Genomic DNA, 25483 nt, shown 5'->3' with positions numbered 1-25483 from the left:
TTCTGTTAGATCCATGTTGTTTCCGTACTTTATTTTGTCAGTCTTGGCAAGAAACTTTCCCTTGGCATCTCTGATTTTCTGGAAGAGATCTCTAGTCTTTCCCATTTTTCACCCCAGACTGTCCAGCAAAAATGGGTTTATGTGACAGCAGCAAAGATTGAAATTCAGAGTCTTGAACTATGGCAAGCCATGTGCAAGGAAAGGAGGTTTCTTTTGAAGAGAAGAAAGGGAAATTAACAAGGCTATAGTAAACAGAGTATCCAGGGGAGGAACTGAAAGTTCAAAGTATAGTGTCTTTTCATTGGCTGAGTTGTGACAGTCTCTCATTGGCAAGAAGAGGAGGTTAAGATTTACTGGAATTGAAGCAAATGACATCTGATAAGAAAGCTTTCCCAAGATATTTGGACCAGTCTGGTAGAAGGCTGTCACCAAAGCTTTGATGATGACATACTATTTCAAATGAGCCTCAGTTTCTATGAACTTGATAACATATGGATTTATTTATTTTTATAAATTTATTCATTTTAATTGGAGGCTAATTACTTTACAGTATTGTAGTGATTTTGCCATATATTTCCATGAATCAGCCACGGGTGTACATGTGTTCCCCATCCTGAACCCCTTTCCAACCTCCCTCCCCATCCCATCCCTCTGGGTCATCCCAGTGCACCAGCCCCGAGCACCCCGACTGGCGATCCATTACACATATGATAAACATATACATGTTTCAATGCCATTCTCCCAAATCATCCCACCCTCGCCCTCTCCCACAGAGTCCAAAAGACTGTTCTATACATCTGTGTCTCTTTTGCTGTCTCGCATATAGGGTTATAATTTCCATCTTTCTAAATTCCATATGTATGCATTAGTATACTGTATTGATGTTTTTCTTTCTGGCTTACTTCACTCTGTATAATAGGCTCCAGTTTCATCCACCTCATTAGAACTGATTCAAATGTATTCTTTTTAATGGCTGAGTAATATTCCATTTTGTATATGTACCACAGCTTTCTTATCCATTGTCTGCTGATAGACATCTAGGTTGCTTCCATGTCCTGGCTATTATAAATAGTGCTGCAATCAGCATTGGGATACACGTGTCTCTTTCAATTCTGGTTTCCTTGGTGTGTATGTCCAGCAGTGGGATTGCTGGGTCATATGGCATTTCTATTTCCAGTTTTTAAAGGAATCTCCACACTGTTCTCCATAGTGGCTGTACTAGTTTGCATTTCCACCAACAGTGTAAGAGGGTTCCCTTTTCTCTACACCCTCTCCAGCATTTATTGTTTGTATACTTTTGGATAGAAGCCATTCTGACTGGCATGAAATGGTACCTCACTGTGGTTTTGATTTGCGTTTCTCTGATAATGAGTGATGTTGAGCATCTTTTCATGTGTTTGTTAGCCATCTGTATGTCTTCTTTGGAGAAATGTTTGTTTAGTTCTTTTGCCCACTTTTTGATTGGGTCGTTTATTTTTCTGGAATTGAGCTGCATTAGTTGCTTGTATATTTTTGAGATTAATTCTTTGTCAGTTACTTCGTTTGCTATTATTTTCTCCCATTCTGAAGGCTGTCTTTTCACCTTGCTTATAGTTTCCTTTGTTGTGCAAAAGCTTTTAAGTTTAATTAGGTCCCATTTGTTTATTTTTGTTTGTTTGTTTGTTTTTAATTTTAATTTTAATTTTTTTTACTTTATAATACTGTATTGGTTTTGCCATACATTGACTTGAATCCACCACAGGTGTACATGAGTTCCCAACCCTGAACCCCTCTCCCATCACCCTCCCCATATCATCTCTCTGTGTCATCCTAGAGCACCAGCCCCAAGCATCCTGTATCCTGTATCAAACCTAGGCTAGCAATTCATTTCTTACATGATAGTATACATGTTTCAATGCCATTCTCACAAATCATCCCACCCTCTCCCTCTCCCACAGAGTCCAAAAGTCTGTTCTTTACATCTGTGTCTCTTTTGCTGTCTCGCATATAGGGTTATCATTACCTTCTTTCTAAATTCCATATATCTGTGTTAGTATACTGTATTGATGTTTTTCTTTCTGGCTTACTTCACTCTGTATAATCAGCTCCAGTTTCATCCACTGTTAGGTCCCATTTGTTTATTTTTTAATCTGTAATATATATATATATATATTTTTTTTTTAATCTTTAATTCTTACATGTGTTCCCAAACATGAACCCCCCTCCCACCTTCCTCCCCATAACATCTCTCTGGGTCATCCACATGCACCAGCCCCAAGCATGCTCTATCCTGCATCAGACATAGACTGGCCATTCGATTCTTACCCATTTGTTTATTTTTGTTTTTGTTTCCAATATTCTGGGTCATAGAGGATCCTGCTGCAGTTTATGTCGGAGAGTATTTTGCCTATGTTTTCCTCTAGGAGTTTTATAGTTTCTGGTCTTACGTTTAGATCTTTAATCCATTTTGAGTTTATTTTTGTGTATGGTGTTAGAAAGTGGTCTAGTTTCATTCTTTTACAAGTGGTTGACCCGTTTTCCCAGCACCACTTGTTAAAGAGATTGTCCTTTCTCCATTGTATATTCTTGCCTCCTTTGTCGAAGATAAGGTGTCCATAGGTGTGTGGATTTATCTTTGTCCTTTCTATTTTGTTCCACTGATCTATATTTCTGTCTTTGTGCCAGTACCATACTGTCTTGATGACTGTAGCTTTGTAGTAGAGCCTGAAGTCAGTCAAGTTGATTCCTCCAGTTCCATTCTTCTTTCTCTAGATTGCTTTGGCTATTCGAGGTTTTTCGTATTTCCGTACAAATTATAAAATTATTTGTTCTAGTTTTGTGAAAAATACCGTTGGTAGCTTGATAGGGATTGCATTGAATCTGTAGATTGCTTTGGGTAGTATACTCATTTTCACTATATTGATTCTTCCAATCCATGAACATGATATATTTCTCCATCTATTTGTGTCCTCTGTTTTCTTTCACCAGTGTTTTATAGTTTTCTATATATAGGTCTTTTGTTTCTTTAGGTAGATATATTCCTAAGTATTTTATTCTTTTCATTGCAGTGGTGAATGGGATTGTTTCCTCAATTTCTCTTTCTATTTTCTCATTGTTAGTGTATAAATGCAAGGGATTTCTGTGTGTTAATTTTATATCCTGCAACTTTACTATATTCATTGATTAGCTCTAGTAATTTTCTGGTAGAGTCTTTACGGTTTTCTATGTAAAGGATCGTGTCATCTGCAAACAATGAAAGTTTTACTTCTTTTCCAATCTGAATTCATTTTATTTCTTTTCCGGCTCTGATTGCTGTGGCTAAAACTTCCAAAACTATGTTGAATAGTAGTGGTGAGAGTGGGCACCCTTGTCTTATTCCTGGCTTTAGGGGAAATGCTTTCAATTTTTCACCATTGAGGATAGTGCTTGCTGTGGGTTTGTCATATATAGCTTTTATTATGTTGAGGTAAGTTCTTTCTATTCCTGCTTTCTGGAGGGCTTTTTATCATAAATGGATGTTGAATTTTGTCCAAGGCTTTCTCTGCATCTGTTGAGACAATCATATGGTTTTTATCTTTCAATTTGTTAATGTTGATGTATCATGTTGATTGATTTGTGGATATTGAAGAATCCTTGCATCCCTAGGATAAGCCCACTTGGTCATGATGTATGATCTTTTAAATATGTTGTTGGATTCTATTTGCTAGAATTCTGTTAAGGATTTTTGCATCTATGTTCATCAGTGATATTGGCCTGTAGTTTTCTTTTTTTGTGGCATCTCTGTCTGGTTTTGGTATTAGGGTGATGGTGGCTTCATAGAATGAGTTTGGAAGTTTACATTCCTCTGCAATTTTCTGGAAGAGTTTGGGTAGGATAGGTGTTAGCCCTTCTCTAAATTTTTGGTAGGATTCAGCTTTGCAGCTGTCTGCTTCTGGGCTTTTGTTTGCTGGAAGATTTCTGATTACAGTTTCAATTTCCATGCTTGTGATGGGTCTGTTAAGATTTTCTATTTCTTCCTGGTTCAGTTTTGGAAAGTTGTACTTTTCTAAAAATTTGTCCATTTCTTCCAAGTTGTGCATTTTACTGGCATATAGTTGCTGATAGTAGTCTCTCATGATCCTTTATATTTCTGTGTTGTCTGCTGTGATCTCTCCATTTTCATTTCTGATTTTGTTGATTTGATTCTTCTCTCTGTTTCTTGATAAGTCTGGCTAATGGTTTGTCAATTTTATTTATCTTCTCAAAGAACCAGCTTTTAGCTTTGTCGATTTTTGCTATTGTCTCCTTTGTTTCTTTTGCATTTATTTCTGCCCTAATTTTAATATTTCTTTCCTTCTACTAATCCAACCAGTCCATCCTAAAGGAGATCAGTCCTGGGTGTTCATTAGAGGGACTGATGTTGAAGCCGAAACTCCAATACTTTGGCCACCTGATGCGAAGAGCTGACTCATTTGAAAACACCCTGATGCTGGGAAAGATTGAGGGCAGGAGGAGAAAGGGACGACAGAGGATGAGACGGTTGGATGGTATCACTGATAAAATGGACATGGTTTTGGGTGGACTCCGGGAGTTGGTGATGGACAGGAGGCCTGGCATATTGTGGTTCATGGAGTCGCAAACGGTCGGACATGACTGAATGACTGAACTAAACTAACCCTGGGGTTCTTCATTTCTTCCTTTTCTAGTTGCTTTAGGTGTAGAGTTAGGTTACTTCTTTGACTTTTTTCTTGTTTCTTGAGGTAAGCCTGTACTGCTATGAACCTTTCCCTTAGCACTGCTTTTACAATATCCCATAGGTTTTGGGTTGTTGTGTTTTCATTTTCATTCACTTCTATGCATATTTTGATTTCTTTTTTGATTTCTTCTGTGATTTGTTGGTTATTCATCAGCGTGTTGTTCAGCCTCCATATGTTGGAAGTTTTAGTAGTTTTTCTCCTGTAATTGACATCTAATCTTGCTGCACTGTGGTCAGAAAAGATGCTTGGAATGATTTCAATGTTTTTGAATTTACCAAGGCTAGATTTATGGCCCAGGATGTGATCTATCCTGGAGAAAGTTTCATGTGCATTTGAGAAAAAGGTGAAATTCATTGTTTTGGGGTGAAATGTCCTATGCTGCTGCTGCTGCTGCTGCTAAGTCACTTTAGTCTTGTCCAACTCTGTGTGACCACATAGATGGCTTCCCACCAAGCTCCGCCCTCCCTGGGATTCTCCAAGCAAGAATACTGGAGTGGGTTGCAATTTCCTTCTCCAATGCATGCTTGCACACTAAGTCACTTCAGTTGTGTCCAACTCTATGCAACCCTATGGACAGCAGTCCACCAGGCTCCTCTGTCTACAGGATTCTCTAGGCAAGAATACTGGAGTGGCTTGCCATTTCCTTCTCTGAAATGTTCTATAGATATCAGTTCAGTTCAGTGCAGTCGCTCAGTCGTGTCCGACTCTTTGCGATCCCATGAATAGCAGCACGCCAGGCCTCCCTGTCCATCACCAACTCCCGGAGTTCACTCAGACTCATGTCCATCGAGTCCGTGATGCCATCCAGCCATCTCATCCTCGGTCGTCCCCTTCTCCTCCTGCCCCCAATCTCTCCCAGCATCAGAGTTTTTTCCAATGAGTCAACTCTTCTCATGAGGTGGCCAAAGTACTGGAGTTTTAGCTTTAGCATCATTCCTTGCAAAGAAATCCCAGGGTTGATCTCCTTCAGGATGGACTGGCTGGATCTCCTTGCAGTCCAAGGGACTCTCAAGAGTCTTCTCCAACACCACAGTTCAAAAGCATCAATTCTTTGGCACTCAGCCTTCTTCACAGTCCAACTCTCACATCCATACATGACCACAGGAAAAACCATAGCCTTGACTAGACGGACCTTAGTCAGCAAAGTAATGTCTCTGCTTTTGAATATACTAACTAGGTTGGTCATAACTTTTCTTCCAAGGAGTAAATGTCTTTTAGGTCTAACTGGTCTATTGTATCATTTAAAGTTTGTGTTTCCTTGTTAATTTTCTGTTTAGTTGATCTATCCACAGGTGTGAGTGGGGTATTAAAGTCTTCCACTATTATTGTGCTATTGTTAATTTCCCCTTTCATACTTGTAAGCATTTGCCTTACATATCGTGGTGCTCCTATGTTGGGTGCATATATATTTATAATTGTTATATCTTCTTCTTGGATTGATCCTTTAATCATTATGTAGTGTCCTTCTTTGTCTCTTTTCACAGCCTTTATTATAAAGTCTATTTTATCTGATATGAGTATTGCTGCTCCTGCTTTCTTTTGGTCTCTATATGCGTGGAATATCTTTTTCCAGTCCTTCACTTTCAGTCTATATGTGTCCCTTGTTTCGGAGGTGGGTCTCTTGTAGACAACATATATAGGGTCTTGATTTTGTATCCATTCAGCTAGTCTTTGTCTCTTGGGTGGGGCATTCAATCCATTTACATATAAGGTAATTATTGATAAGTATGATCCCATTACCATTTACTTTGTTGTTTGGGGCTCGAGTTTATACACCTTTTCTGTGTTTCCTGTCTAGAGAAGATCATTTAGCATTTGTTGGAGAGCTGGTTTGGTGTTGTTGAATTCTCTCAGCTTTTGCTTGTCTGTAAAGCTTTCGATTTCTCCTTCATATTTGAATGAGATCCTTGCTGGGTAAAGTAATCTGGATTGTAGGTTTCTCTCTTTCATCACTTTAAGTATGCCCTGCCACTCCTTTCTGGCCTGAAGAGATTCTATTGAAAGATCAGATGTTATCCTTATGGGAATCCCCTTGTGCGTTATTTGTTGTTTTTCCCTTCTACTCTTAATATTTGTTCTTTGTGTTTGATCTTTGTTAATTTGATTAATATGTGTCTTGGGATGTTTCGCCTTGGGTTTATCCTATTTGGGAGTCTCTGGGTTTCTTGGACTTGGGTGATTATTTCCTTCCCCATTTTAGGGAAGTTTTCAAATATTATCTCCTCAAGTATTTTCTCATGGTCTTTCTTTTTGTCTTCTTCTTCTGGGACTCCTATGATTCGAATGTTGGGGCATTTAACATTTTCCTAGAGGTCTCTGAGGTTATCCTCATTTCTTTTAATTGTTTGTTTTTTTTTTTTCCTCTCTGCTTCATTTATTTCTACCATTCTATCTTCTACCTCACTTATCCTATCTTCTGCCTCCGTTATTCTACTGTTGGTTCCCTCCAGAGTGTTTTTTTTTAATCTCATTTATTGCATTATTCATTATATGTTGACTCTTTTTTATTTCTTCTAGGTCCTTGTTAAACATTTCTTGCATCTTCTCAATCCTTGTCTCCAGGCTATTCACCTGTAACTCCATTTTTGTTTTCAAGATTTTGGATCATTTTCACTATCATTATTCTGAATTCTTTTTCAGGTAGATTCCCTATCTCTTCCTCTTTTGTTTGGTTTGGTGGGCATTTATCCTGTTCCTTTACCTGCTGAGTATTTCTCTGCCTTTTCATCTTGTTTATATTGCTGTGTTTGGTGGTGGAGGGGATTTCCATATTCTGGCAGTTTGTGGTTCCTCTTTATTGTGGAGGTTCCTCACTGTGGGTGGGGTTGAACAGGTGGCTTGTCAAGGTTTCTTGGTTAGGGAAGCTTGTGTCTGTGTTCTAGTGGTGGGAGCTGGATTTCTTCTTTCTGGAGTGCAATGAAGTTTCCAGTAGTGAGTTTTGAGATGTCAGTGGGTTTGGTGTCACTTTGGGCAGTTCCTGGGTTACTGGAGAATTTGTGTGGTATGTCTTGCTGTGGAACTTGTTGGCTGTTGGGTGGTGCTTGGTTTCAATGTAAGTATGGAGGCTTTTGGATGAGCTTTTATCAATTAATATTCCCTGGAGTCAGGAGTTCTCTGGTGTTCTCAGGTTTTGAACTTAAGCCTCCTGCCTCTGGATTTCAGTCTTATTCTTATAGTAGCTTCAAGACTTCTCCATCTATACAGCATTGATGATAAAACATCTAGGTTAATGATGAAAAGTTTCTCCACAGTGAGGGACACCCAGAGAGGTTCACAGAGTTATATGGAGAAGAGAAGAGGGAGGAGGGAAATAGAGGTGACCAGGAGTAGAAGAGGGGGAATCAAAAGGGGAGAGAGCAAGTTAGCCAGTAATCAATTCCTATATGCTCTCCACAGTCTAGACCCCTCAGAGGTGTTCACGAATTTACACAGAGAAGAGAAGAGGGAGGAAGGAGACAGAGGTGACCAGGAGGAGAAAAGGGGGAATCAAAAGGAGAGAGACAGATCCAGCCAGTAATCGGTTCCCTAAGTGTTCTCCACAGCTTGGCACACGCAAAGAGATTCACAGAGATGGGTAGAGAAGAGAAGGGGGAGGGAGCGGGTGGAGGCGACCTGGTGGAGAAAAAGGAGAGTCAAAAGGGGGAGAGAGCAATGAAGCCAGTAATCACACTCCCACGTAAAAATGGGTACTGAAGTTTGGGTTCTTAAAGGTACAAAATAGATAACAAATACCAAAAGGCAAAGATTAAAAATCTAGAGTAGAGGTTAGACTCTCAAAAATACAATATTAAAGAAACAAAACAAAGTCACAAACATTATAAAATATATATAAGAAGTTTTCTTTAAAAATAGGGTCTTTTTTTGCAAGGTAATAGTAGATTATAAAAATGAAAATTAAAGGAGTAATAGAGGACTTAAAACTAAAAAGTTTTTTAATTTAAAAAATGATAGTAGTAAAAATATATCTAGGAATTTCTCTGGAGCTGTTGTGGACAGTGTGGGGTCAGTTCAGTTTCAGATAATTCCTTGATCTGGCTTATACTTCTCAAGATTTATGCTGCTGCTGCTGCTGCTAAGTCGCTTCAGTCATATCCTACTCTGTGCGACCCCACAGATGGCAGCCCACCAGGCTCCCCGATCCCTGGGATTCTCCAGGCAAGAACACTGGAGTGAGTTGCCATTTCCTTCTCCAATGCATGAAAGTGAAAAGTGAAAGTGAAGACGCTCAGTCGTGTCCGACTCTTAGCAACCCCATGGACTATAGCCTACGAGGCTCCTCCATCCATGGGATTTTCCAGGCAAGAATACTGGAATGGGGTGCCATTGCCTTCTCCATCTCAAGATCTATAGGCCCCTTCTAATGTAGTTGGTGCTAACTACCGGGTTTTAATCTATTGCACCTGTCACTTCTAAAGTGGTTCCCTCTGTTTATTTTAGCTTCTTCTGTTTGTTGGTCTCTTCAGTGTTTAATTTCCACCCTGACACAAGGGGGTGAAGGTGGTCACTTATTTAGGCTCACTTTTTCAGTCGTGCTGTGGGGAGGGAAGGAATACCGCAAACAAATATCACTGGTGTGTATGGGGAGTCTTCGCAGTGTTTCAACCACACTGGGTTTGCCCCCACTCATGGCGTGTGTACTTTCCTGGCCTACACTGCTCAGGCTCCAGGTTTCTCTGCCAGAAACTGTCTGAGCCGGGCCCTAGGTTGTGTGCATTTTCCAAGTCTAAGCCACTCAGGTTCAGGATCTTGAGTACACCCCAAAGGTGCAGATTCAGTTGGGCTTGCGTTTTGTGCCCTTCCCAGGTCTGAGCAGCTCAGGTGACCAGGTGCTTGCTGAGTGCAGTCATACCCAGGTGGGCAGTGGGTCTTATCACCTCCCCCATCCCAGCCACTAGGTTTTCTGGGTGTACAATGGGCGTGCCTTCTCAGGTGTGCGGTGTGTCTCTTCTGGGGAGCTGATCTCAGGCTGTGACCCTCTGGGCAGATGTCAGCCATTCAGAATCCCAAGAACTCTTGGTTAGCAATGGAGCCTCTTTGCAGTTTGGTAAAGGATGCCTCTCTGGGGTCATGATTGACCCTTTCCAGCTCTGGCTGCCTCTCAACCATCCCCCCCCCCACCCCCTTCCTGCTTGTCTCTGGTGGGAATGGGCTGGTCCAAAACCTGCTAGCTCTCCTCTGGTATTTGCTCAGTCCTTTGTTCTGTGAGTGGGCCTGGCAGTGCCTCAAGTTAGGGCTTTTCACAGGATAGTTCTCTCTCTCTCTCTCTCTCTCTCTCTTTTTTCTCTCTCTCTCTCTTTCTATCTCTCTCTCTGGCTATCCCACAGTTTGAGTTGCTATCTCATGTTAGTTCCCTCAGATTGTCTTCAGGACATGCTGGTCTGGTCCTTACCCTAAGCAATGTAGCCCTTGCCTCCCTGTTCAGCCCCCGCTTGCTGGTGGTGGCTGTGAGTGCTGGGAGTTGCCGTTAGGCATGTAATCTGTGGGTTTTAATTATTTATTTATTTATTTTTCCTTCCAGTTATGTTGCCCTCTGAGATTCCAGGATTCCCCACAGACCCTCCAGTAACAGTGTTTCTTGGTGTTTGGAAACTTCTCTTTCAAGACTCCCTTCCTGGGATGGATCTCCATCCCTACCTCTTTTGTCTCTCTTTTTATCTTTTATATTTTGTCCTACCTCCTTTTGATGACAATGGGCTGCCTTTCTGGGTGCCTGATGTCCTCTGCCAGCTTTTGGAAGTTGTTTTGTGGAATTTGCTCAGCGTTCAAATGTTCTTTTGATGAATTTGCGGGGGAGAAAGTGGTCTCCCCATCCTATTCCTCTGCCATCTCAGGACCGCCCCCCAACATATGGATTTAATAAACAGAAACTTCAACTAAAATAGAATTGAAAGACCAGAAAGGGAAGTTATTATGAGAGCTTTAGAGGCTCTGGTAGGACTGAGTTGTTATTTAGTTCAAATTAGAGCTATCACTATTTATCAAACCAATAATTATTGAATTTTCAATCTTGTTTTCTTTTTTATGAGGCCAATCATTTGGCTTCTGTAGCAAGTTTTTCTAAATTATCATTTGGGGAAATACTCTTTGTATCATGACAGCCATGTCATGGTGAAGGGGCTTGTGTAACTCAATGAAGCTATGAGCCATGTGTGTAGGGACACCAAGATGGGCAGATCATAGTGAAGTGTTCTAACAAAATGTGGCCTGCTGGAAAAGGAAATGGCAACTCACTCCAATATTCTTGCCTTGAGAACCCCATGAACAGTATGAAAAGGCAGGAAGATATGACACCAGCAGATGAGCACCCCCAGATTGGAAGGTGTCCAATGTGCTACTGGGAAAGAGCAGAGAGCAATTACTAATAGCTTCAGTAAGAAAGAAATGACTGGTCCAAAAAAAAAGAAATGATGCTCAGCTCTGGATGTGTTTGGTGGTGAAAGTTAATTCTGATGCTTTAAAGAATAATATTGCATAGGAAACTGGAATGTTAGGTCCATGAATCAAGGTAAATTGGATATGGTCAAGCAGGAGACAATAAGATTGAACATAGGCATCTTATGAATGAGTGAAATAAAATGGATGGGAATGAGTGAATTTAAATCAGATGAACATTATATCTATAACTGTGGGCAGAAATCCCTTAAAAGAAATGGGGTAGCACTCATAATCAACAGAAGAGTCCAAAATGCAGCGCTTGGGTGCAGTCTCAAAAAACAACAGAATGATCTTCTTTCATTTCCAAAGCAAGCCATTCAACGTCACAGTAACCAAGTTTATGTCCCAACCTTTATGCCAAAGAAGCTGATGTTGAACAGTTCTATGAAGGCCTACAACACCTTCTAGAAATGATACCAAAAAAGACGTCCTTTTCATCATAGGGGACTGGAATGCAAAAGTAGGAAGTTGCGAGATACCTGGATTAACAGGCAAGTATAGCCTTGGAGAACAAAATGAAGCAGGGCAAAGGCTAACAGAGTTTTAGCATGAAAACATGTTGGTCATGGCAATGCCAATTTCCAACACATGAGCCAAATCTGCATAGAGATATCACCAAATGGCCAATACTGAAATCAGATTAATAATATTCTTTGCATCCAAAAATGGAGAAGCTCTATACTGTAAAACAAAACAAAACAAAACAAGACCTGAAGCTGACTGTGACTCAGATCATGAGCTCCTTATTGCAAAATTCAGTTTTAAATTGAAGTAGGGAACATTTAAGCCATTCAGGTATGACCTAAATCAAATCCCTTATGATTCTAAGTGGAGGTGATGAGTAGATTTAAGGGACTAGATCTCATATACAGAATGCCTGAAGAACTATGGACAGAGGTATGTAACACTGTACAGGAGGCAGTGACCAAAAGCATCCCAAAGCAAAAGAAATGCAGGAAGGCAAAGTGGTTGTCTGAGGAGGCTTTACAAGTAGCTGAGGAAAGAAGTGAAAGGCAAGGGAGAAGGGAAAGATGAATGTAGATTGAATGCAGACTTTGGGAGAATAGCAAGGAGAGATAAGAAAGCCTTCTTAAGTGAACAATGCAAAGAAACAGAGGAAAACATAGAATGGGAAAGACTAGTGATCTCTTCAATTTTCTTGAAGAGATCAAGGGAACATTTAATGCAAGGACGGCCATGATAAAGGAGAGAAATGGTAGGGACCTAAGAGAAGCAGCAGAGGAGATTAAGAAGAGGTGACAAGAATACACAGAACTATACTAAAAAGGTCATAATGACCCAGATAACCACAATGGTGGTCACTCACCTAGAGCCAGTCACCCTCAAATGTGAAGTCAGGTGGCCCTTAGGAAGCATCACTACAAACAAAGCTAGTGGAGGTGATGGAACTTCAGCTGAGCTATTAAAATTCTAAAAGATGATGCTGTGAAAGTGCTGCACTCAATATGCCAACAAATTTGGAAAACTCAGCAGTGGCCACAGGACTAGAAAAGTTCAGTTTTCATTCCAGTCCCAAAGAAGGGCAATGCCAAAAAATGTTTAAACTACTGTACGATTGCTCTCATTTCACATGCTAGCAAGTTTAAGTTTATGCTCAAAAACCTTCAAGCTAGGCTTCAACAGTACATGAACCAAGAACTTTCAAATGTACAATATGGGTTTAGAAAAAGCAGAAGAACCAGAGATTAAATTGCCAACACTTGTTGGAACATGGAGAAAACAAGAGAGTTCCAGAAAAACACTACTTCGGCTTCATTGACTATGCTAAAGGCTTTATGTGGATCACAACAAACTGTGAAAAATTCTTTAAGAGATGGGAGTACCAGACCACCTCACCTGTCTCCTGAGAAACTTGTTTGCTGGTCAAGAAGAAATAGTTAGTACTGGACATGGAACAACAGACTGGTTCAAAATTGGGAAAGGAGCATGCCAAGGCTGTATATTGTCACCCAACTTATTTAACTTATACGCAAAATACATCATGTGAAATCCTGGGCTGGACGAATCACAAGCTGGAATCAAGGTTGCTAGAAAAAATAGCAACAAATTTAGATATGCAGATGATACCACTCTAATGGCAGAAAGTGAAGAGGAACTAGAGTCTCCTGGGGAGAGAGAAAAAGCTGGCTTAAAACTCAACAGTCAAAAAAGTAAGATCAAGTCCCATCACCTCATGGCAAATAGATGGGGGAAAGTGGAAATAGTGACAGATTTAATTTTCTTAGGCTCCAAAATCACTGCAGATGGTGACTACAGCCATGAAATTAAAAGATGCTTGCTCCTTGGAAGAAAAGTTATGACAAACCTGTGCTGTGCTTAGTCACTCAGTCGTGTCCAACTATTTGAGACCTCATGGACTGTAGCCCGCCAGGCTCCTCTGTCCACAAGGGAAGAATACTGGAATGGGTTGTTAAGCCCTCCTTCAGGGGATCTTCCCAATCCAGAAATTGAACCGTGGTCTCCTGCATTGCAGGCAGATTCTTTATCAGCTGAGCTGCTCAGGAAGCCCATGACAAACCTAGATAGCATATTAATAAGCAGAGACATCACTTTGCTGACAAAGGTCCATATAGTCCAAGCTATGGTTTTTCCCTTAGTCATGTATGGATGTGAGGTTTGGACCATAATGAAGGCTATGTGTGTGCTAGTTGCTTAATCGTGTCTCACTCTTTGCGACCCCATGGACTGTAGCCAGCCAGGTTCCTCTGTCCATGGAATTCTCCAGGCAAAAATACTGGAGTGGGTTGCCATTCCCTTCTCCAGGGGATCTTCTTAACCCAGGAATCAAACCCAGGTTTTCTGCATGACAGGAAGATTCTTTACCATCTGAGCCACCAGGGAAGCCCAAGGAAGGCTGCATGGTGAAGAACTGATGCTTTCAAAATGTGGTTCTGGAGAAGACTCTCGAATGTCTCTTGGACTTCAAGGAGATCAAACCAGTCAATCCTAAATGATATCATTGGAAGGACTGAATGTTCATTGGAAGGACTGCTCCAATACTTTGGCCATTTGACGTGAAGAGCCAACTCATTGGAAAAGACCTTGATGCTGGAAAAGATTGAAGCCAAGAGAAGAAGGTGGCAGAGGATGAAATGGTTAGATAGCATCACCAACTCAAGGGACATGAATTTGTGCAAACTCTGGGAGATAGTGCAGGACAGAGAAGCCTAGCATGCTGCAGTCCATGGGGTCACAAAATGTTGGACAAGACTGTTGAACCACAACAGCAGAACATCTAGAGAACTTGATATCATCCACATCAGCCTTTAGGATTTGTGACAAATCCTAAGTAAAACCCTGAGTCATTATGGTCCAGGTAAATTGCTTTTATTCCCAGGTAAGGCAAAAGGTGTTGGCTGGCTTCATCAACTAGAATACTAAAGAACAGACTGCATAAATATTAAAGAATTTGCTCCCAGTGGGAATGGATATTAGTAGTGATGAGGGTTAAGGACAATAGGGTATGGGATAATAATGTTGTTTATTATTTGGGAGTCCTGGACAAATCTCTGCCCTCCTCTTTCAGGTTTTTCCACTGGTAATATAGAAATATGCAAGGGTAAGTCCAAGGAGAAGGAGAAGGAAATGGCAACCCACTCCAGTGTTCTTGCCTGGAGAATCCCAGGGACACGGGAGCCTGTTGGGCTGCCATCTATGGGGTCACACAGAGTCAGACACGACTGAAGTGACTTAGCAGCAGCAGCAGCAGTCCAAAGATCATGTGACTTTGAACCTTTTAATCTTCTATTCAGACGTTATATCTTGCAGAGCTTCTTTACTTTTAGATATTGATTAATTCTGAGAAGAGGTTTTGAGGGATCTATTAGAATCTTGATGGGAGGTGCACTGTGAATTTTGCCAATATCAGATGGAGATTTTGCTCATTAGGAAGTTGGGAATCAACCAACAGGGACAGATGATCTGTGTTTCTAGAATTAGTTGTAGTACCATCAGACACAGAGCAAAAAAATCATTCACATAGTTGGCTTCTTTGATGACTACTGTCAAATTCTAGAATTATTGGTTCCCTTTTTTGAGAAAGAAATTCTGATATGATACTTTTCTAAGAAGTATCAGCCTAATAAATGGGTAGGGGCGGAGACACTAAGGGGGAAAGTGTATGTTATTTCTCAACCAGCCTGAACAAAGGGAAATAGATTCAGAGAGAAGAATCTCTTGACATTCATCAGAGATTCCTTTTAATACTCCAAGACAGGGGATGCTTTATAACAGTGTGATTGAGCACTGAGAGTATGGCTCCGGTGTCAGTTAGGACTGGAATGTTAGTCGCTCAGTCATGTCCAACTCTTTGCAACCCCATGGATTTTAGCCTGCCAGGCTCCACTGTCTATGGAATTCTCCAGGCCAGAATACTGGAGTGAGTAGCAGTTCCCTTCTTCAGGGGATCTTCCCAATCCAGAGATCATTCAAGCTTTTCCCTATTAACAGTTTTCACCCAATACTGAGCTTGGCATTTACTGATGAGCTGATATAAGTTGGAAAAACCAGATTAAGCTTGAGTGACTATATTAAATTACTCAGCAAATTTGTGAGGCTCTTTGGTTACTTTAGGAAAATCTTTGACTATGGCTTATAGTTCCGCTTTAGTTCAAGGAATAAAAGAAATTAAGAGTTTAGCTTCTGGATCCTCAGAAGGCTTAATTTTGAAGGAGCAGATATTGATTTATTCAGAGGAAAATAGGGTAGGGAGAATTTTAGGGAAAAGGGAAAGTTTGGTGAGAGAATTAGCAAGAGGGAACTGAAGATATGGTGGAGGTGTGGCAGGCATAGAAGGGAAGGAGGAAGATGGTGCTGTAAGTGGGGCCAGAGGAGGAGGGACTGTGTTAAAGCAATAAGACAGTCCCAGAGACTGAGACTGGGACAAAAAAAGCCAAGGAAGAACAGCCTTAGGCTTCAAAGGGGACTTTATCTTTCTTTGTTTACTTGCTTCAGTTAATTTTAAAATCTGATTTTGCAAAGAGGCAATTTGAGACTCCTGATAACATTTGAAAGTCTAAAAACACCAGTTGAAATAGATGTTCCACTCAGTTTTGGAAATTTTAGAGCTGTATTTGTCCAATTTGGTTTTAAGAAAAATAAGTTTGAGGTTTTCAAAAGTTCCCCATAATAACCATTGATATTCTCAATTGTCTTTGATTAAGTCAATTTATATAGTTAGAAATTAGCATGAATGAAGACTGTGGTTTTCAAACATAAACTAGACGAGGGTCCTTGGTGTCTGGGAGGGGCAAGGTGAAAATACTTAGATGACTGGGAATTCTATTTCCCAGAGGCTTTTATGTAGGAAGGAATAATTTTCAAACAGTTGGAACAACTCAAACAATCTTAATTGCCTGGAGGCCTAATGCCAGCCAGTTTTGAGGAACAGTCTGGTCCCTGAACTGAACTGTCTGGTCCCAGAGGAGGTACATCACAAGCAGCTCAGTGCAGTTCCAATAGAACAATCCCTATTCCAAAAGGGTTGGGTCAAAGGTTAAGTCTGCACAATTCTGATTAACTAACCCCTGTTCCCAAAGAAGTAGGCTCAAGTCCAGTCAGTTCTAGAAGAAACAGTCCTGATTTCAAAGAGAATCATGCCAAAGGTTAGCACGGTTCCAACTGGGACAGCCTGATTTTAGTATTAGGCTAAAGTTTCAATGGAGCACCCACACACAGAACAAGGCCTTAACTAGAAAGGATGAAACCTTTAAGTAGAACCTGAATAAAACCTGAGGAGCTTCAAAACACAAAGAGGGTAGAAGCTCAAACCCAAGAGAAAGACTTATCCTCAAACTCCAGGGCAGAATGTGGAGATGCACTATTATGTAGTCTTAATAAGGGCTTCAGCCAACTCTATGAGGAGTTCTGAAGCTAGGATAACTTTTCCCAGGGGAAGACAGGGAGAAGGGTCTCTATGCTCATGTAGGTTGGGTTTGGATGCAGGCTGCCCTGGGAAGAGATAATTCTCCTTTATTGCTGCTCTCCCCAAGGTGGTTTGGCAGTGGGGGAGTAAGTCTTTCATTCCCGCATCAAAGAATCCATCACACAGAATTTCAACCTCAACCTGATAGTGAGGCATTACAGCAGAGTCTGAAATCAGACTGTTCCATTCAAAATTCATCTCCATTACTTTTCTGAACAATTACTCTGTGCCTCAAATTCCTTATCTGTAAAATGGGCTAGTGGTGTTACACCTTCACAGTTGTTAAGATGAGTTAACATTAATATTTGTAAGGCATAATGCATTTGGAAGAGTGACCAGCACATTAGTAAATATTTCATAAGTATTTTAAACAGGAGACTAGAAATCCAATCATAATATAAATTTTAAATGTAACAGTATCTTAGAGGATCAGGTGGAGTGGTACTATCCCACAGTATAACACTGTATTATTCAATAGATATGTCTCCTTTCTCGAGTGTCTTATCTAGAATGCCCTGGGCAGCAGATTTTTTCCACTTCTTCCCTCCTTCCTGTGACTATATCTTTCTGCTTCCTTCTTCATGATATGCAGAGTGGTTTTCTTCTTACCGTTAAACCCAGATCTCCCCTGACACTTCCTTCTACCCCCATCTACATCCAAGTGGCCAAACATTAAATATTTTAGGTCATACTGTCTTTATTGCAACTCTTCACTGATACTGTGAAAGCAGCCAGAGACGATTGTCAATGAATGGGTGGGGATGTGTTGAAATAAAACTTCATTTACAAAAACAGAGGAAGGCTGAATTTTGCCCAAAGACTATAGTTTGCCAGCTCCTGCTCTCTTCCATTGTGATTTTAACAAACTCCTTCAACAAAGTCAGTCTTACTTTATGGAAGATTCCCATATCAGGTGCTAAGATGCTTTTTCTTTATCTGTATCCCTGTTGTTGGGGCTTCTCCAGTGGCTCAGTGGTAAAGAATTCACCTGCCAATGCAGGAGACGGGTTCATCCCTGGGTCAGAAAGATCCCCTGGAGAAGGAAATGGCAACCGACTCGAGTATTCTTGCCTGGGAAATCCCATGAACAGAGGAGCATGGTGGGCTATAGTCCATGGGGTTGCAAAAGAGTTAAACACAACTTAGACTAAACAGCAATCCTTTTTGTTATTCTTTGCATTAAACCCAGACCATCTGACTGCTAGACCAAAGACCTGGCAAGCTGATCCATATAGTGGGAGGTCAGTTCAGTTCAGTTCAGTCCCTCAGTCATGTCCTACTCTTTGCGACCCCATGAACTGCAGCACGCTAGGCTTCCTTTCCACCTTTCAGCTCCTGGAACTTGCTCAAACTCATGTCCATTGAGTTGGCGATGCCATCCAATGATCTCATCCTCTGTCATCCCCTTTTCCTCCAGCCTTCAATCTTTCCCAGAATCAAGGTCTTTTCCAATTCCTGGTTCTTCACACCAGGTGGCCAAAGTGTTGGAGTGTCAGCTTCAGCATCAGTCCTTCTAATGAATATTCAGGGATGATCTCCTTCAGAATGGACTGGTTGGATCTCCTTGCAGTCCAAGGGACTCTCAAGAGTCTTCTCCAACACCACAGTTCAAAAGCATCAATTCTTCGTTGCTCAGTTTTCTTTACAGTCTAACTCTCACATCCATACATGACTACTGGAAAAAACATAGCTTTGACTAGATGGACCTTTGTTGGGAAAGTAATGTCTCTGTTTTTTAATATGCTGTCTAGGTTGGTCATAACTTTTCTTCCAAGGAGCAAGCACCTTTTAATTTCATAGCTGCAGTCACCATCTCCAGTGATTTTGAAGCCCAAGAAAATAAAGTCTCTCACAACTTCCATTGTTTCCTCATCTATTTGCCATTAAGTGATGGGATTGGATGCCATGATCTTTGTTTTTTGGAATGTTGAGTTTTAAGCCAACTTTTTCACTCACCTCTTTCACTTTCATCAAGAGGCTCTTTAGTTCTTATTTGCTTTCTGCCATTATGGTGGTGTCGCCTACATATCTGAGGTTATTGATAATTCTCCCAGCAATTCTAATTCCAGCTTGCTATTCATCCAGCCTGGCGTTTCTCATGATGTGCTCTTCATAGAAGTTAAATAAGTAGGGTGACAATATACAGCCTTGACGTACTCCTTTTCCTATTTGGAACCAGTCAGTTGTTCCATGTCGGGTTCTACAGTTGCCTCCTGAACTGCAAACAGATTTCTCAGGAGGCAAGTCAGGTGGTCTGGTATTCCCATCTCTTTCGGAATTTTCCACAGTTTATTGTGATCCACACAGTGAATGGTTCTGGCATAATCAATAAAGCAGAAATAGATGTTTTTCTGGAACTCTCTTGCCTTTTTGATGATCCAGCAGATGTTGTCACTTTGATCTCTGGCTCCTCAGTTCAGTTCAGTTCAGTTCAGTCGCTCAGTCGTGTCCGACTCTTTGCAACCCCCTGAATCGCAGCACGCCAGCCCTCCCTGTCCATCACCAACTCCTGGAGTTCACTCAGACTCACATCCATCGAGTCAGTGATGCCATCCAGCCATTTCATTCTCTGTCGTCCCCTTCTCCTCCTGCCCCAATCTCTCCCAGCATCAGAGTCTTTTCCAATGAGTCAACTCTTCGCATGAGGTGGCCAAAGTACTGGAGTTTCAGCTTTAGCATCTTTCCTTCCAAAGAAATCCCAGGGCTGATCTCCTTCAGAATGGACTGGTTGGATCTCCTTGCAGTCCAAGGGACTCTCAAGAGTCTTCTCCAACACCACAGTTCAAACGTATCAATTCTTCAGCACTCAGCCTTCTTCATAGTCCAACTCTCACATCCATACATGACTACTGGAAAAACCATATCCTTGACTAGATGGACATTAGTCAGCAAAGTAATGTCTCTGCTTTTGAATATGCTATCTAGGTTGGTCATAACTTTTCTTCCAAGGAGTAAGCGTCTTTTAATTTTGTGGCTGCAGTCACCATCTGCAGTGATTTTGAAGCCCCCCAAAATAAAGTCTGACACTGTTTCCCCATCTATTTCCCATGAAGTGGTGGGACCAGATGCCATGATCTTCATTTTCTTAATGTTGAGGTTAAGCCAACTTTTTCACTCTCCTCTTTTCCTTTCATCAGAAGGCTCTTTAGTTCTTCTTCACTTTCTGCCATAAGGGTGGTGTCTTCTGCATATATGAGGTTATTGATATTTCTCCCAGCAATCTTGATTACAGCTTGTATTTCTTCCAGTCCAGCATTTCTGGCTCCTCTTCCTTTTCTAAATCCAGCTTGAATACCTAGAAGTTCAGAGTTCATGTACTGTTGAAGTCTGGCTTGGAGAATTTAGAGCATTACTTTACTAGCATGTGAGATGAGTGCAATTGTGCGGTAGTTTGAGGCTTCTTTGCATTGCCTTTCTTTGGGATTGGGATGAAAACTGACCTTTTCCAGTCCTGTGGCCACTGCTGAGTTTTCCAAACTTGCTGGCATATTGAGTGCAGCACTTTCACAGCATCATCTTTCAGGACTTGAAACAGCTCAACTGGAATTGCATCACCTCCAGTAGCTTTGTTCGTAGTGATGCTTTCTAAGGCCCACTTGACTTCACATTCCAGGATGTCTGGCTCTAAGTGAGTGATCACACCATCATGATTACCTGGGTCATGAAGATCTTTTTTGTACAGTTCTTCTGTGTATTCTTGCCATCTCTTCTTAATATCTTCTGCTTCTGTTAGGTCCATACCATTTCTGTCCTTTATCAAGCCCATCTTTGCATGAAATGTTCCCTTGGTATCTCTAATTTTCTTGAAGAGATCTCCAGTCTTTCCCATTCTGTTGTTTTCCTCTATTTCTTTGCATTGATCGCTGAAGAAGGCTTTCTTATCTCTTCTTGCTATTCTTTGGAACTCTGCATTCAGATGCTTATAGCTTTCCTTTTCTCCTTTGTTTTTTTGCCTCTCTTCTTTTCACAGCCATTTGTAAGGCTATTTATTTCACAGCCATTTTGCTTTTTTGCATTTCTTTTCCATGGGGATGGTCTTGATCCCTGTCTCCTGTACAATGTCATGAACCTCATTCCATAGTTCATCAGGCACTCTATCTATCAGATCTAGGCCCTTATATCTATTTCTCACTTCCACTGTATAATCATAAGGGATTTGATTTAGGTCATACCTGAATGGTATAGCGGTTTTCCCTACTTTCTTCAATTTAAGTCTGAATTTGGCAATAAGGAGTTCATGATCTGAGCCACAGTCAGCTCCTGGTCTTGTTTTTGTTGAGTGTATAGAGTTTTCTCCATCTTTTGCTGCAGAGAATATAATCAATCTGATTTCGGTGTTGACCATCTGGTGATGTCCATGTGTAGAGTCTTCTCTTGTGTTGTTGGAAGAGGGTGTTTGCTATGACCAGTGCGTTTTCTTAGCAAAACTCTATTAGTCTTTGCTCTGCTTCATTCCATATTCCAAGGCCAAATTTGCCTGTTACTCCAGATGTTTCTTGACTTCCTACTTTTGCGTTCCAGTCCCCTATAATGAAAAGGACATCTTTTTTGGGTGTTAGTTCTAAAAGGTCTTGTAGGTCTTCATAGCACCATTCAACTTCAGCTTCTTCAGCATTACTGGTTGGGGCATAGACTTGGATTACTGTGATATTGAATGGTTTGCCTTGGAAATGAACAGAGATCATTCTGCGGTTTTTGAGATTGCATCCAAGTACTGCATTTCGGACTCTTCTGTTGACCATAATGGCTACTCCATTTCTTCTGAGGGATTCCTGACCACAGTAGTAGATATAATGGTCATCTGAGTTAAATTCACCCATTCCAGTCCATTTTAGTTCGCTGATTCCTAGAATGTCAGCGTTCACCCTTGCCATCCCTTGTTTGACCACTTCCAATTTGCCTTGATTCATGGACCTGACATTCCAGGTTCCTATGCAATATTGCTCTTTACAGCATTGGACCTTGCTTCTATCACCAGTCACATCCACAGCTGGCTATTGTTTTTGCTTTGGCCCCATCCCTTCAATCTTTCTTGAGTTATTTCTCCACTGATTGCCAGTAGCATATTGGGCACCTAATGACCTGGTGAGTTCCTCTTTCAGTATCCTATCATTTTTCCTTTTTCTACTATTCATGGGGTTCTCAAGGCAAGAATACTGAAGTGGTTTGCCATTGCCTTCTCCAGTGGACCACATTCTGTCAGACCTCTCCACTATGACCCACCCATCTTGGGTTGCCCCGCTGGCATGGCTTAGTTTTTTTGAGTTAGACAAGGCTATGGTCCTAGTGTGATTAGATTGACTAGTTTTCTGTTAGTATGGTTTCAGTGTGTCTGCCCTCTGATGCCCTCTTGCAGCACCTACCATCTTACTTGGGTTTCTTTTACCTTCGACGTGGGGTATCTCTTCATGGCTGCTCCAGCAAAGCACAGCCACTGCTCCTTACCTTGGATGTAGGGTATCTCCTCACCACCACCCTTCCTGACCTCAACGTTGGATTGCTCCTCAACCCCTCCTGCACCTGCGCAGCCACTGCTCCTTGGACGTGGGGTTGCTCCTCCCGGCCACTGCCCCTGACCTTGGACTTGGGATAGCTCCTCTCAGCGGTTCCTGCACCATCGCAGCCTGGCACTCTCGGCCGCTGCCCTTGACCTTGGACATGGGTAACTCCTCTTGGCCACTGCCCTTCGGGCATGGGGTCCTCCCGGCTTCTGCCCCTGACCTCAGACGTGGGGTAGCTCCTCTTGGCCATGCTTAGTGCACTGGTCGCAGCCGCCCACATTTAGTGCAGCCTGGTATCTCTAATTTTCTTGAAGAGATCTCTAGACGTTCCCATTCTATTGTTTTCCTCTATTTCTTTCCATTGATCACTGAGGAAGGCTTTCTTATCTCCTATCTCTTATTTTTATCTTATATCTTATCTTATCTCTTTTATCTTACCTTTTCTCCTTTGCCTTCTCTTCTAATTACAGCTATTTGTAAGCCCTCCTCAGACAACCATTTTGCCTTTTCAAGGACAGACAAATAGGAAATGACTGAGATGGAATTCAAAACCAGATCTTGTAATTCTTAGATACCTGTTCTCTCTGGTCTACATCAATAGCCATACCTAATATTTTTGAGTATTTACCCTGTTGGAGAGGAAGAAAATTTCCTGTACCTTTCTAGGTTCTTCCTGCTGGTCTAAGTATTAAATCAGTATGGGACAGATTAATAGGAGAAATCAAACACAAATTTAGTCATGTATTCTTGGGAGAGACTCAGGAAAACACAATAACTCACCAAAAGAGTGAGAACCCTCACCTTAAATACCATGTTCAGCTGAAGACAAAACATGATGTTGGGAGTAGTGGTTTGGAGACCTCAAAAGGGTGTTAGGCAATTCTAATGGAAATGGGAAAGCAAATATTTGGTAAATAAATATTTTCTGAGCTGTACAGATACAATGGGTCACAGAAGGACATTGATGTCTAGGCCCTGTTGAATGTTCCCCACACCCTAGACCATATTCTTTGCAGAGATATCTCAGGAACAAACTATTTAAACATTTTAAGCAGTTAAGGGGTAAGTAACAAGAAAAGCATCCTGAGTCTTCTATTTCTTAAAAATAATAAGCCTAAATTAATCCTCATGCCCAAGAGACACATTTTAAGCTGGCAAATTTTCTTCCCCTATAACCTCATGCAAGAATATAGTCTGTGTAATTGCACTTTTTTTATCACAACAAGTCAACGAAGTCATTATCCTTCAGGCTATTCAGTGGGAATACTGAGTCTCAGAAAAACTAAGTGACCTGACCAAAGCCAGGCACATGGTGAAGGAAAGGCTGAAGCCCAGAGAGTCTGAGGTAAAAACTCAGATGGCTGTTTACTGTGTCATGTTGCATCCATCATGCTGCGTCTTCACTCTTCTAGAGAATGTCAGAGACCAGCTAACTAATCTTTATGTTTAATCTCTTGTCCTTGTCCCAGAACATTTTCTGAAGACTTTTATCACACAAGGGGTTTCCCAAGGGACTTAACCAGGATCTGTCCTCACTTACCTGGAGCCTTTGGCCTCCAGAGTTTCCTCTCACTCTATAGCAATTCCTCTGAAAAATCCAACTCATTGGGTCACAAATAACCCATTTTGAACTGATCTTTTCTCAACAGATAGAGTTCGTCTTAGATCTGCCCAAGACCAACACAGGGAAAATTCAGCGGGCAAAGCTTCGAGACAAGGAATGGAAAAAGTCTGAGCAGGTCAAAGTCTAGTGATACCTGCAATGTGCTTTACCTTGGATCCTGTCCTTCTTCCCCTTTAATTCCATTTGGGTCATCTGCCTTCCTCTGGGGGTATGAGATTCTTTGTGGCAAAACATGATCTGATTTTTGTCTTTCCTTGGTTATTATTTCAAAATCTTACCATGATAGATATTGAAAAAAGAAAAAGAAAGGAGGAATGAGAAAGAGAGGAAAGGAGAGGAGAACAGAAAAAAAGGTGGGGAAAGAAGAAAGAGAAATTAAAATAGCAATAAAAAGAAATTGAAAAATAAGAAAAGGAGGGAGGGATCATAAGATGGAGGCCTGGAGGAAAGATGGAAATAATTAGAAGGAAGAGAAAAAGAGGAAGAGGAGAAAGGAAGAAATGAAGGAAAGAAAGAAGGTGGGAAGGTAGAAAGGGGAAAAAACAAAAGAACTCAATAAAATATCAATAGTAAGAGAAAATGATAAATAAAAATGATGGGAGACAGGAAGAAGGGGAGAAAGGGAGGAGAGAAGGAAATTTTTAGTTTTCTCCCAGAAATAGATAGTGACAAGAATCATGAAGAAAACTGAATCTTAGCTAGGAAACAAAAGGCTATAACACCCCATCACATTCCTAGGAAGAGGACAAAATCTCCATACAGAGAGGCTTGTGAGTATGGTTGGAAAATTATAATCACCCTCAAGTAACTTCAAATTTGGGGGCAGTCATGACCAGAGGAGGGGAAACACCATATATTGAGCATTTGCCACATGCAAAGCACTGTCCATGCAAGCCATTTCACAAATACTATCATGTCTTATCTCAACATGGCATCTACAGATTTCAGATCATGGCTATGAGAATAGTGCAGGCACCTCAAAAGGGTGGCCCTTCTCCCATGGCTTTTGTCTCTCTTTTTTTGTTATCTAATCTTCCTAGAATCAATAATAAAATCATTTTAAAGTTAAGACCCTAAGGGTTATCTTTGGGGAAAAGAAAGAAGTTTTGTTGAAGAATAAGCCACAGAGTCAGTTCCTGAGACTTCTGGATCCCAGAGCCAGGGATCCAGAAGAGGGGTAAGGACTATGAGGGTTTTACCTATAACTAAGAGATAGAAGGTGAATCTTCCTAACAGATTAAAGTTTAAAGTGAGTTGGAGAAGA

General features: G+C 41.2%; 1 protein-coding gene across 1 annotated transcript in view; it reads left to right on the top strand.

Annotated features, from left to right (window-relative positions):
* Window positions 1-24346, top strand: part of LOC128069277 (acyl-coenzyme A synthetase ACSM2B, mitochondrial-like) — a 52987-nt gene extending 28641 nt beyond the window's left edge. The window contains exon 13 of the mRNA XM_052662582.1: window positions 24245-24346. Within this exon, the coding sequence (XP_052518542.1) occupies window positions 24245-24346 (102 nt within the window). The remainder of the gene's footprint in view (window positions 1-24244) is intronic.
* Window positions 24347-25483: the final 1137 nt, after the last annotated feature.

Source organism: Budorcas taxicolor, chromosome 2, assembly GCF_023091745.1.
Source record: "Budorcas taxicolor isolate Tak-1 chromosome 2, Takin1.1, whole genome shotgun sequence".
In the NCBI taxonomy this organism is placed as follows: Eukaryota; Metazoa; Chordata; class Mammalia; order Artiodactyla; family Bovidae; genus Budorcas; species Budorcas taxicolor.
The sequence above is the reverse complement of the archived record's forward strand: the minus strand, read 5'-3'. Positions and strand labels throughout refer to the sequence as shown.